This window comes from Coturnix japonica, chromosome Z, assembly GCF_001577835.2.
Source record: "Coturnix japonica isolate 7356 chromosome Z, Coturnix japonica 2.1, whole genome shotgun sequence".
In the NCBI taxonomy this organism is placed as follows: Eukaryota; Metazoa; Chordata; class Aves; order Galliformes; family Phasianidae; genus Coturnix; species Coturnix japonica.
The window spans coordinates 28,999,172-29,013,514 of NC_029547.1; the positions used below are offsets into that span (position 1 = coordinate 28,999,172).

At 54.0% G+C, this 14,343-nt stretch overlaps 1 protein-coding gene across 1 annotated transcript; it reads left to right on the plus strand.

Annotated features, from left to right (window-relative positions):
• The first annotated feature begins 778 nt into the window (after positions 1-778).
• On the plus strand, positions 779-2,375 carry LOC107306153. Its single transcript, XM_015849040.2, has 3 exons — positions 779-861; positions 1,189-1,249; positions 1,615-2,375. Exons 1-3 carry the CDS (start codon positions 844-846, stop codon positions 2,373-2,375), a joined length of 840 nt encoding a protein of 279 aa, XP_015704526.2. The 5' UTR covers positions 779-843.
• Positions 2,376-14,343: the final 11,968 nt, after the last annotated feature.

Genomic DNA, 14,343 nt, shown 5'->3' on the forward strand with positions numbered 1-14,343 from the left:
CTACATCAACAGCCTTTCCCTCATCTACCAGTCTGGTAACCCTGTCGTAGAAGGTAATGAGGTTGGTCAAGCACGACCTGCCCTTTATGAACCTGCGCTGGCTGGGCCTGATCCCCTGGACACCACGCACATGTGATCCCTAGATGATTTGTTCCATAGCTTTCCCCAATACCGAGGTCAGGCTGAGAGACCTGTAGTTCCCCAGATCCTCTTTAACAGCCCTTCTTGTAGGTGGGAAGTCACATTGGCAAACTGTCAGTCCTCTGGGACCTTCTCAGATTACCAGGAGTACTGGTAGATGGTGGAGAGTGGGTCAGCAATCACCCCTGCCAACATCCTGGAAAAGAGAGTGCTGCGGGGAATCTTCACTGTGGCCTTCCAGTACTTAAAGGGAGATTATAAACAGGAGGGGAAAAAACTTTTTACATGGCTAGATAGCGGTAGGATAAGGGTGAATGGTTTTAAACTAAAGGAAGGGAGACGTTAGCAAAACTTTTTGTGAGTAAGCTGCATAGCAGAAATTTGCACCCACAGCCTTCACAGAAAGGTAAATCCGAGGTAAAATACTGCAGAAAAAACGGTTAGGAAGGGAGTGAGCAGTCCCTGGCATTCAGCAGCACTGACACAGTGTGGGCGGAGCCAGGGGTGACATTGGCAAGCCCCCGTGCGTATAAAACTTGACACTAGGCAAATAGGGCGCGGTGTGGTAGAAGAGGCAGATGGACCTCAACTGCTGCCATCTCAGAGGAGCCCTCATAACAAGATGGAGGCCAGCGTGAAGTGTGTGGCAGAACGGGGGTGGACAGCAGGAGGCAGAGTGCCCCACCCAGGCTCCGTCTCACAATGTGTCACGGTTCCGGGGTGGGTAGGCAGCTCTGTGATGTCAACACAGTTGAACTCAGTTCTGAGTTCAGAGCGGTGGTCTCACCTCTGCTGTTGCGGTCACGACCGGCGTTTAGCAATGGTTGTTGGCAGCTCTCTGTTTATCCTTGTTACCCTTGTCCTTCTTTACGGCCTCATGTTTTTGGTGGCCGGAATCTTCTTGTTCACCGTGAACCAAAACATAAAAGGTAGGAGATTTGAGAGAGGGCAGACTAGTGGCTGTGGTAGGACTTGTGCTGGGTGAGTCAGGGCAGGGTCTGTGGGACCCCTCAAGAGTGTAACTGTGCCATGTCCGCGTGCCCACAGGCTGGCAGAGGACGCTTGCGGTGGAGGAGTTGGTGGCAGAGAGCAGTGGCACCAGAGCCAGGTGAGTCCTCTGAGGGTCAGCCTGAGTCCCAGGCTTGCCCAGGAGTATCCATCCCCAGGCAGGCAGGGCCCAGCCTCTTGGGAGCAACTGAGCCATGGCCCAGAACCTGGTACAGTGCATCCTGGCCGGATGAGCCCAGGGTATGGGCATCCGATCCTGCCTGGGCCGTGGTGAGTGCATGCTCAAGGCTGGGCCGGGCCTTGTGGCAGGGCAGAGCTGCGGGTGATGAGGGGCAGGAGCCAGTCTGTGGTAACAGATGTGGCAGGCTACCTAAGGCCTGCAGGCCGTGAATTGGACATGCCTGGCCCAGAGGATCCCCAGAGCCCCTGGCCCAGCATGGCTGAGGGCCTCTCCCTGTTTTGAAGGTGCTGAGAGACAGGCAGCCACCAAGCAGAGCAGCCTGCAGCGTGAACCATTGTGCCCCTGCAGTAAGGCGGACCAGGAGCTTCAGCAGCTGGTCCTGTCAGGGCTGCCTGGCTGCAAGCCTGGCACAGCCAAAGTAGCGCTGCAAAAGGACGGCTGCGCTCAAACGGACATCACAGGCCTGTGTGTAGCTGACACTAAACGTATCAGATGCCAGAGACACAGTGCAGTGGCTACCGTCATCTCAAAACTGTGTCTCAGTCAGGCACGATCCAGGAAGATCTCCATGCACACAGCCAGAAAATGCCTGGAGATAAAGCTTCGATTCTTCCCTGTGGCAGTGCGGAAGTCCATAGAACTGCTGCAACGTTTACAGCTAACACAGGGTGCCCCAGTCTACACACTCAAGAAGAAGTACCCCGTCGATCTTGACCGGATCAGGCGTGCGGCCAGGGCACCAGGATCCCACCCAATTCCCACATACTTCTATAGCCGGGAGGCTTTGTTCCTGTACAAGGAGGAGCGTGAGAAACTGGACCTGCACATCTGCACCAGGAAGCTGGAGTGTCTGTGGTTCCGCCTCCCTTGTTATCGTACATGGCATCCATCAGAGTCCTCGGAGAAAGAGTCCACCTGCACATATGTGACTGCACCATCTGAGGACTGGATCAAGGAGGACTGTACTGAGGCAGGCCCTGAAAGACACAGGCGGTGGCCCTGGTGGAAGACATGCCTGAGGGGACTCACCTCAAGAGGGCTCTGAGGAGGCACCCATGCAGACTGCAGCAGCTCCCCACCTGCCAGTATAACGTTGTGGGGGAAGATGTAGCCATGAACAAGTCAGCAAAGAGCTTATGAGACTCTTTGGTACACCTTATGGGTGTACCTGCGGGTGATGAGGGGCAGGAGCGAGTCTGTGGTAACAGATGTGGCAGGCTACCTAAAGCCTGCAGGCCATGAATTGGACATGCCTGGCCCAGAGCATCCCCAGAGCCCCCGGCCCAGAATGGCTCAAAGCCTCTCCCTGTTTTGCAGGTTCTGAGAGACAGGCAGCCACCAAGCAGAGCAGCCCGCAGCGTGAACCATTGTGCCCCTGCAGTAAGGCGGACCAGTAGCTTCAGCAGCTGGTCCTGTGAGGGACATCCTGGCTGCAAGCCTGACACAGCCAAAGTAGCACTGCAAAAGGACAGCTGCGCTCAAACGGACATCACAGGCCTGTGTGTAGCTCACAGTAACATATCAGTGCCAGAGCACAGTGCAGTGGCTACCGTCATATCAAAACTGTGTCTCAGTCAGGCACGATCCAGGAAGATCTCCATGCACACAGCCAGGAAATGCCTGGAGATAAAGCTTCGATTCTTCCTGTGGCAGTGCGGAAGTCCATAGAACTGCTGCAACGTTTACAGCTAACAACTAGGTTGCCGGCGTGCCGGGTTCCAGTCTGACATATCAAGAAGAATACCTCATTCTGGTGCAGGCCGTCGCTCAGTCTTCTCCATACTCTCCACCCCAATCGTATCTTGACGGCACAGGATCAGAGGGGCGATAAGCCTCCCCAGCTATAGAATTGCGGAATAACCTCAGGGCAATCGCGGCAGGAAAGTCGCTATGCCTGGCCTGACCCTGTTCGCGAGAGATACGGTCAAATCTGATCTGAGGCGAGTGGAGCGTATAGTTCTCTCTTGAGTGTATCGAGGTAGGAGACTGGTAAGGACCTAGTGAGTAAACTGGAGGCGTTGAAACCATGCTTGGCAGCAGTTTCTATGACGCAGCATTCCGCGCACTGAGAGAGGGGGAGTTATCTCCAAGGGGCAGGTGTGGTGCTGTGCAAAGTGAAGCATGGATGACGCTGTCTCGTGAGATTCAGTCGTCCTCGACTTGTTTGAGTCGATGACAACCATGTGGCTATCTCTGATCATGAATCGGCTCGCCAGGGCAACAGAGGTGTCCTCTCAGGCCATCCTTGAGCATCATGTTGTGAACCTGTGAGCTACCACCCACATCATGAGGCCTGATGATGCTGCCGGATCACAGCAAGTACTTGTGCATGAGCCGCTACTCTTTGCTGTGTAGGCAGCGTGCCAGCTGCAAGGATTGTCGCTCACAGGACCCACTGAGCGGTGGTTGGCACACGTCTCGGCTGGTGGCCAAGCCTAGCTACGAGCAGGGCCATGAAGAGGGATCGGTCAGGCACGCCTGCGGGGTGAGGCTACTGCTTGGTGGCTAGCCCATGCTAAGTACTCAGTAGCACCTGACAGCCAAAACCACCGGGCGAGCAGGCTTGCCAGTTTAGAGACGCCTATGCTGGGGGGCCAAGAGGGGCTATCATCGCATGGAGAGCACAATCTGGGTCAGGCAGTCAACACGTATCAATAGCCTCATGCAGCTGCTCTTGGTTGAGCTGACCTACCAAACAACCTTCATGTTACCGAGCAGTACGCTTCGCTCCCTGTTTTTTTGGCGCGGGTCATCAGACTCACGCAGGTACGAACAGGCCAGCCCGATAAGGTGTACTCGAGTGAGTAACAGAGTGTGCTCTGCAGGCTAACGCTACTTCGGCCTGCAGTGCCGTCGAAATTGTAGGACATGCCTGCCCATGTAGGATCCACACTCAGGAGCCTCACTCGGCCTATTCCGCACTGGCCCTAGGCACTGGCAGTTCCCTGTATTACTGACTGAGAGGGTGCTGAGCGAGAGCAGGTCGTACTGCACACCATACGTCAGAGCAAAGCCTCGGCGAGGCGTGAGACGTCCAAGTAGTGCTCGGTGCAGCCTTCGCAGTACCTCGGGACGAGGCTGCGTTTACCAGCAGCCATCGAGCAGCCTGGAGTGCCTAGGCCTCAGGTGTTGTCCTGGTCCTAGCAAGGCGCGGTGCGCATGCCTACGCACAGTATAGTCACTAGTTCACGCTGCTGCAAACACGAGTCCGTACAGATGAACGACGCCTCGGTCAGCACATAATAGTGCAGGTGGCACTCTCTTCCTCCGACGGACCATCGAAGCAGCTAGCCGACTGTAGCGTGTGATAAAGACAGCTAGAGAGCACGGTCAGATCAGATGCCCACTCAGCTTCACTGGTGCACAGTGACTTGTGCGAGGCGTATCACCAGTTTCATCTCATCGTACATCTTGTGTCTGACACAGTCACAGGCAAGAGCCTATCCCGAGGGCAAGTACAGTATGCTACGTCTGACGATAGTCAGGCGCGACACATCATTGGAGTAGCCGCTGGTCCGCAAGCGCAAGATGCTGGGATCGATTCAGATCGACGCAAGTACTGCTCGTAAATCTGTACTGTCCGTGTATAGGAGTGGCGGAGTGCACCCGCGCGAGTTGGATTTTAAGCCTGCTCATAAAGCGTATTAGCTAGGAGTTCTATGGTAGCACCGCACTGGCCACAGGGCAGAATGAACGCTATTACATCCCTGCACAGGCAATCAGTGTGGTTCTGGCGTCGCGTGCATGCGGAGAGTATCTTCCTGGATTCGTGCCTGACTGAGACACCATGTTTTGAGATGACGCTAAGCCCCCACACCTACCACGCACTGCTGTCTTCTGGCATTGATATGTTTCAGTGTACCAGCTAACACACAGAAGCCCTGATGATGTACGGTTTGAGCTCAGCCGTCCTTTGTGCAGCGGTACTCTTGGCTGTGCCAGGTTGCAGACAGGAAGTCCCTCAGCAGGTACCAGCGCATTGCTTGAGCTACCGGTACCCGCACGGAATTAGCGTCGCTAGGCGCACAACTGAGGTTCACGGCTGGCGGGCTGCTGCTCTTTTGGAGTGCTCCAGGATCCACCCAAGTGTCCACATACTTCTAGTACCCGTGTCCTCCATCAGAACCTGCGAAACAGGGAGAGGCCCAGCTGAGTGTCGCATGCTGTGCGAAGGCCGAGGGGCTCTGGATGCTCTGGCCAAGCGATTGATTCCAATATCATGAGGAGATACTGGCTGACAGGCGTCTTTGAGCAGTCACAGTCTGCAAACACAAGGTACTGCTGTTAGCCAACATGATCTCTGCATGTGCGCTTCCGCCCGGTCCCTCATCCGTCCGGTTACCCCTTCAGGTTTGTACCCACCGCGTTCTTCCCTACGCTTCGTGACCTTTTCCCTGGGTGTCTCCCACTCCGTTTTACTGGCAGGTGGGGCGTGCTGCGTTGCATGGGTGCTCCAGGTTCTTGAGTCCCCTCAACGCCGTCTTCCGCCCAAGGGCACCCTATCTGCTCTTTACCGGCACGCTCAGTATGTCTTCTTGATCCGTCCTCAGATGGTTGCGAGCATCCATAATGTATGCTAGGTGGACTTCTTCTCCGAGGACTCGTGATGGATTGCCATGTACGATAACAAGGGAGGCGGAACCATAGACACTCCAGCTTCCGTGGTGAGATGTGCAGGTCCAGTTCTACGTACGCTCTCTCCCTTGTACAGGAACACATAAGCCTCCCGGCATACTAGAAAGTACGTGGTAAATTCATCGGGGAGCCTGGGAGGAAGAGCTGGCAACCTGGCACGAGCTATGTTGGACTCGCACCATCTGAGCGCCACTGGACCAAAGGAGACTGTATTGAGGCAGGCCCTGAAAGAACACAGGTGGTGGCCCTGGTGGAGGAACGTGCCCCAAGGGGACTCCAAGAAGCTGGCTGGCCAGCACCCATCCACAAAGCAGCCTTTGGCAGCAGCTCTTTCACCCTCGCCCAGTTATACAGCACCAGTTGTGGGGGATGATGTATACCATGTATATTGAGAGGCCAGGTCAGTAGATGGCTTATGAGACTCTTTGGTTATAGGCTTAGCTGGGTGTACCTGTGGGTGACCGGAGGGTGAATGTGAGCGCGATTTCCTGTAGTATCAAATGTGGCAGCGCTACCTAAGGCCTGCAGGTCCGCTGAAGTTTTAGGGAGCGATGTCTGGCCCCAGAGCATCCCCAGAGGGCCCCCTGTTAGCATGCGCCTGGGCGGCACGCTCTTACCAACTTCGTTTATGCGGGCTGTTCTTGATAGAGCACAGGCAGTGCCACCCAAGGGCACGATTGGCAAGTCCTCGCAGCGCTTGAAGCTCAGTTGTGCCTTGGTGCATTAGCCAGCGGACTCCAGGGACGCTTGCCCATCAGTCTGGTCCTCTCGGATCGCTTTCAGGGCTGCCTGGCTGAACATTGTCGAGGGGAACCCAGGGCCCTGATCTTTGTGAGAAGACACTGCTAAGAGAGGCGGACATGGAGTAATGTTGGAGCGGCCGGACACCTAGCCTGCCCTCGTGGTCCGTCGGTTTAAACTCTGGAAGCACTGTTGACACTAAGTAGGATGCTCCATTTCAAAGCGCTCAGCTGTTCACGGCCGTGCTAAGACGTCCTAAAGCGAGGGAGCGCGGGATAGGCGCGACAAGGTTCTGCGTCGGATACGTATCGTTCGTGGAGGGCAAGCTGTCCGGCTGGTCCGCGGTCCTGTTCGAGTCCAACCCCCACCGTTGCCCGCTCCTCGGCCTCGCCAGTCGTTTCCCTCTGTGGAGGCTCAGTGAGCTGCTCGAGTCAGGCACGCGAGCGAGCTCGCTGGTCACGCGCCAGCGAAGGTCCATGCGACCGGGCCCTACTGCGCTGACACGGCCCACTCGCAATCCGCTCCTACCCCATCGGCATGCACTATCCACCTGAGTCTATGGAGAGGCGGGCGGCAGGGGCAGGCTGAGACCTGCAGATTAATATTCCCAGGGGGGGGGGAATGGTTACGATAATCGTCTGCGTGGGGACTGGCAGTTGTCTAGGAGGTGAATGGGGGTGTGTGTGGGGGCGTAGTGTCCATCTCAAGCAGTGCACTCCCTGTGGTTCAGCAACAACAAGGTGAGGGCCAGGTGGCCCGATATGTTAGTTTTGATTGGAAACTGCTGCAGCAGCTACGAAATACAGTTGCAGAAAATGGGTTACGGTCTGAAGCCAGGCAGGTTCTGCAATGGATATGGTCCTCTAATGTTATGGTGCCAGAGGATATAATAGCAGACGATTGCCCGGCCGAGAGTGGCTGTTAGACTGTCCGACATGTAGAAATATTTGCCAATACAAGAGAGAAAACCAGCTGTGGTGTGTGGAACAGTGTGGGAACGATTGCTAAGGTACAGAGACCGATGGTGCCAACACCTTCCTAATGCAACTCTACCATGGACAGATGCTCCTATCCAGGCTTTAGGTAGTCCTGCACATCGGGTGGTATCTGGCGCCCTAACAGATTCATCGCGTGCACCTCTCACCTCATGCCCCGTTTCCCATAACCACAAGGTACATGCACCTCTTAATGGCCCTGCAGCAGTTCCTTAAGGAGGGATCGAGTACAATGCGTAGATAGTGGCAAAAGTTGCATTGTCCAATTATTGCCGCATCCGAGAGAACACAACATCAGGTGTTCATGATTGCCTATACATAACTGCAAACGCAATTGACGACCCCAACGTGGACGTTGTTTGGGTACTTCACTGACCAGTGTAAGCACAGGGAATGGCGGTGGAACTGGTCCAGTAGAGCACCCGCACCTTTACCTCTGGGCCAGAATCTTCAAGCGAGAGAAAGAGAGCTCGCTAGCAGCACTATTGGAGCGACGTACCGCAGTCCGGGCAATATGCAAACTATTACAACGTCACGCCAGAGCAGAGTCCTCTAACTTGTTTGGCCACAATGGTCTGTGTTCACAGAGCGAGGCCTTGGGCAGATAACTGTTAGCATAAGTATAACAGGTACATATCACCTCTAGGGACGACGCAGCTAGTCGTCAAATGCGCTAGGGTCTGTGCCGTTTGCAGAGACTTGGATATCTGATAGCGAGGTGGCTGAGCGAAGTACCTCTAGTTATGGCCTTTCCTTTACCTGGGAAAACCACTTGAACTCTGCCAGGATCTGGATCCGGTTGGCAAGTCACCTTCGAAAAAGAGTGCGGGTAAAGCGAGGAGGACAACACACCAGGCATATACGCGCTGAGGCAGTAGGAGAGAGGCTTTTGTTGTCAGTCCAGTGTACTCGTGAGAAGGAGGGTTTATCTCTTGATCATGGTCTTCATACGTATTGTCTATGGTACACAAATCTTAGATGGTGTAGAGGTGCCGGAAATAACTTAATGTATACCAAAACAGAAGCTGCTCTCTCTCAGGTATAATCAAGAGTAGTGGGAATGCCTGGGTGTTTTGGGAAACTATTGTGGTACAGAGCCCGCTGGTGCCCTCGCGTTCTGGGACGCCAACCCAGCTGCGCATTATCTCCGAGAGACACACAAAGTATTTTCAGTGCCTAGCAGTGCTCATTTGACCCAACTCTAGAGGACTTGCTCATATTGTGTCCCTGCGAGGAAGCTATCGTGCCTGAAGAACTGATGAGACACTTGCGGTACTGCGACATCTTGTAGCATCTGTAACGGGAGAGAAGGGCCCTCTATGAAACAGGTCTCTGTGTGCTGATTGGGTTGCTAGCGTCGCATCTTGAGTAGAATACCTAACATAAGATCTTTCCTCATATTGATATGGCCTTCAGGTCTTCCTGACTGTCACCCGCGCTTCAGGGAATGTGCCCGCTGTTCTGTACTTTGCGAAGTCATGGACAGTCTGTCTTTTAGGCCTCATCATTTAACGTGGATTCGAGCTGTGCCACGGCAGGTGTTCTTTGAATTCTATTTGCTGGCGCTTACCGCTTTGTCTCCTTTCATGGATGCGCGAGGAGAGAGATGACCACCACAGATGAAGGACTCCTTCTCCTTCGCTTCCGACCCCTTACCTTGGGCTGCTCTCTACTACGACCAGAAGGGAGGTTGCTGTACTCGGTAAGGGGGGCTGAGGGCCTGCTGCGTTTGGCTTTTTTCTTCTTCCCTGAGAACGTTTCCTGTGCGCCGCCTGCAACAGCTGTAGAGAAAGCAGAATAAGACTGACCAAACTAACGTGGATGAGGGAAAAATAGTCCCCTACCAGACATGGGCAACGGAACGGATAACCAGTGTCTGAGGGAAAAGGGCGAGCGTATGACCGAGCTGGGCGCGAGGCATGGCAAAAATGCTATTCTTTGAAAGAACAAGCGGAGCCGTATAGTAGTAGACAAATCGAGAGTGATGTCATGAGTGGAACACGTTCTCTGGGGCACTGATCTATCAGGGAGGGGCTGGAAAGCCAACTCCTGCTTCTTATACTGCTCAGGGGGCGTCTCCAGACTGTCATAAAAGAAAATGTGTAGATGTGTCTCGTGGAGAATATGGTTTGTTGGCCTTGGTAGTGAAATGCCCGGTGTGCGAGCAGCCTTGGGAAGTTGGCGTGCAAGAGCAACATAAGGATATGCAGGAGGAATCCTTAGGAAAATGTGGAGATGACATTTGGGTACAGCTAGATTAGGCTATCTGGGAGAAAGGGGGCTCAGAATGGGCTGCGACAGACCAGTGGCCGACCATGGACCTCAACTGCGCCATCTCAGAGGCAGCCTCATAACAAGATGGACGGCAGCAGTGAACGTGTGTGCAGGCAACGGGTGGAACCAGGCCAGAAAGTCATATGGCCCATGGGCCAGATGTGGCCCCTATCCCTAAAGGGCTTCTCGTCTCACACTGTGTCATGGCGCCGGGGGTACAGCGCCAGATAAGAGCAGTGAGCCCCTTTTCTCTTGTGCATTCCGTTACACTACAAGTCGAACTCAGTGTCTGAAGTGTGTAATAACTGAGTTTCGGGTGTCCTCAAGCCGTCTGGTTCTGATGCGGGTGCATGGCACCGCCGACATGAGGCAATTGTGTTTGTTTTGGCGCAACCGCATGCTCTGATTGCCCATCGGCTTTATTCCTTGTGAGTGCGTGTGTTCAGCTCTCTTCTAACCGGCCCTCAGTAAGTTTTCTGCGTGGTCGCCCGGAACCTAAGATCTTGTTCCACCGTGAAGCGCAAAACATACAGGTAGGGGAGATATTGAGAGCATGGGGCAGCAGGCTATGTGGCTAGCGGGGAACCTTTAGTGCTGGGGGTGTAGTCAGAGGACAAGGGGTCTGTGGGACCCACCCATCCACCGGAGTGATGAATCGCGTGCGCAACATATAATCTTTTGCTAAAACGCCGGTCGTGACCGCAAACAGCAGAGCCTGAGAACCCACCGCTGTGAACCGGAATGAGTCAACTGTGTTGCCATCACTAAGCTGCTATGTCCGTACCGGAGTGACCCACACACAGCGCTGGTCAGAGGACACGCTGTCACACTCAGTCGCCGTTGGACGCTGGAGTTGGCTGCGATAGCAGGTAGATGAGGGCCTATTGCCGGTCACCGAGAGAGAACCGAGCGTGAGCACCTCTGATGGATCAGGCCTGCAGTCTCTCGCAAGCGCCTTGTGGACCCTATGTGATGGTATCTATCTTCCCAGGCAGGTACCAGCCGGGCCCCAGCCTCTTGGGAGCCAACTATGTAGCCATTGTGCGCCAGAATCTCTTCGAGAATAATGTCGCATATAGGCCAGATTTGCACGAGAAGCAGAAATCCCTGCGATATCGCAATAAATTGCCCGATGCTCGTGCTCAGACCGTGCGTGAGGTGCCCCAAACGCTCAGAACGGCTGGGCCCGTGAGACCTAAGTGGCACGGGCCCAAGAGTTAGCGGGTGGATGAGAGGGTCCTGTGAGAACCAGTCTGCACGGTATTACTAGATGTCGGCTATAAGCAATACTAGGCCTCGAAGGGGATTGGAGTTGGCTAATTGCCTGGCAGCAGAGCAATCCCCATTTAGCCCTCGGCCCAGAGCAATCGGCTCCAGGGCCTCTCCCTGCTCTTTTGCAATAGGGTTGCTCCTTTGAGATGACGCAATGTCGCGAGGCCACGCAAAGGCATCGGACCCATGCACTCCGCGCGCGGTGAAGACTATCGGGCTGCCTCCGCGTAGCCAGACTTAAAGGAGAGACCCGGAGAGCTGTGAGAATGCTGGGCGTGGCCGTAGCGCTGGCGTCAGGCCGAGAGAGGTGAATATAGCCGGGTCGCTAATAGGACTACGCTTCATAGCTAGCGACTAAAAACGGACCACTGGGTTACTTATGTACCGGAGAAAATAGCTCGACACGCTAAATGAATAGGGATGCAGCAGGATGCACGAGCAGCGCTACAGCACCAGTGCAAGTCTGTAGCTGGTCCGCATGCCTCAGAAACTGCTAGATCCTGAGGTGGGAGCATTCGATATCTCACAGAGAGACGAAATCTGGCAGACTAGGACAAACACTCAGCCAGAAGGAAGTGAGTGCCTGGAGTACTTGAGAGCATTCGATCTCTCGTGTAGAGCATGTGCACTCTATGTATGATATTCTCTGGCTGGCACAACGCTTCTGCACGTCACTAACACTAGAGTCGTGCCTCGCCAGACTGCGACTCACAGAAGAAGTTCACCTCGACCGGCTCGTAAGGACCTGCGTATTCAGCGCAATAGAATGATACTATGGGAGGCCCACAGAGAGGCACAGGGTGCTGGGACGCACGCACGTGCGCACAGGCTACACTGTCAATCACAAGAAGAGGAGCTTTGACTTCGTCAGTCCGAAGAGAGAGAGCCGCGGTACTGAGGAAACAGGTTCCGGAGTGCTATCGCTTCAACATATTGGATCGGCGCTCCAAATGCAAAAAGCTGTTGAGTGTGCCGATGTTACCTCTCAGCACGTGCACGCCATCCCTCGATAACTCCGGTAGACACTCTGCGCCTCATTCCCATTCAGGTATGTCACGTCGGTGGACAGATGGATTCCAGCGTTGCCACATATTGTGACTGCACGCGTTCTGCAGGACTGGCACGCAAGAGCCGAAGGCACGATTTTCTAGTAGCCTGTGAGGCGGACGACGAGAGCACACCAAATGAGTCATTCCAAGCGTGCGATCTGGCAAGCTGGTGGAGATGACTGTTAAGACTCGCCTTGGGGCTGACCTCAGAGAGGGTCTCGTGGCACGCGATAGCTCTCATACGCTAGGAACGGGCAGCACGCACACATCCGTGACGTAGTGGCTGAGAGGACATCGAGATAAAGGAGGGAGAGAGGTGAGACCACGACACAATCAAGTCATCAAAGAGCCGTTAGCAGGTACTGTGTTGCCGGTTACACCCTATATCAACTTGCAGGTTGCATACACGCGGAACACGAATAGGAGCGTGAGGAGCATCAACAAAGTGCAGCAGTGGTATTGGTCTGCTCTCCTTGCATCCAAAAACATAGTGGGTACGACAGAACGGAGGGATCATTACTCAGCGCTATCACTGTGTACACAGGCCTGTATAAATCGTCTACAAGTAAGAAGCTTCTCATCCCTTGAGTCTCTCTCTTTACTCCATTGATGTCTACTAGCGGAAAAGTTTAGAACGAGAGTTAAAGTGAGGAAGATGTACAAGAACAGTGGAAACTGGCACACAGGAACTGGTCATAGGCGTTGGTGAACGTGAATCGCGCACACTCGCACTAGTATGTTATACAAACCAATGACACAGGACTATCTGATGCCCAGCGACTCCAAAGAGTAGCCTCTGCGATAAGACAGGTGTTGAGGCACTGAGAGGAACTATTCTAACTGGCGAGAGGCACTGGCGCGAGCCAACAGAGCATATGTGCTGTGTAAGAAGCACAGAGGAGCAACACCACCACCTAACCGCAGTGCAGATCGTTTCTACACTCAGGCCGCTGCAGATGGCAGCGCTGCCGTCCGCTCCACGAGAGAGAGAATGCGCGCTTGCAACCACTATCCACAGGGGATGCCGGTATGAGCCATACTCCACCCATAAAGGACAGAAAGGTGATCGTCGTAGGTGACTCCTTCTTGGCAAGGAACAGAAGGCCCTATATGCCAGCGCGACCCTACCGCAGAGAGGTACCGAACTGACTGAAGAAGCGTCCCTACTATAGTCCTGAGTGCAGGGAGACTGAGAGTTGCCAGCGGACTATGACAACAAGTATCAATACGTACTAAAACTCTCCACTTGGGCCATATGAACTTGCGGTGTAAGCTGATGACACGGAGACGGTGCACTACCCTTTAATATTCAGGCTGGCGGCAAGGAAGATAAGGTAAGCCTGAGGTCTATCAGGAAAGACTTCAGGTGAATGGGGCGATTAATCTTCAGTCGAATGCCGCTGGGTGCAGCCTTGCTCTTTCTTTTAAAAATTTCCTCTTACTCTCATCTTCAATAATGAATGGATGGTCAGAGGTTATAATTATAGCTTGATGATGAAGGAGCTATTTGCAATCTATAGGGAAGCACCTCCCCTAGGGGGTCTATTCAAGTAGGTGGAGGATTTAGGACGTCACGGGAGTAGCCCAGGGACCCAGATAATCGCACTGTGCACATTAGGAGGACACACGAGATGGCTTAGGATATTTTGAGGAGATGCCCCAAATGGCTGGAGCTGACTCCGTCTCATTCACATGGCTATGCCGTTGAGGGAGCAGCGCGTCGCAGGGCTGGTTGTAGAGTCACTCGGCTAGTACTGGCGGGAGCCACCGTATGCACCCTGACGTCGGTGGCAGCCAAGGATTTTAATGTGAAGATAGTTATGGCGAGGAGGCGTGAAATATTGATCAGCGTTACGTTGTCAAATACTAAGGAAGCAAAGGAAGAAAAGGGAAGAGCTAGAGAGATAAATGGGTACATGATTTCTGCTGACATGGGACATGGGGCATGCATCAGTCGAAGGCTTGTACCGCTTAGAGGCTACGCTCACTGGAGGGATAATGGTACTTGCATGGCATCGCACTCGGCTGAGAGCTGGTGAGATCCAGG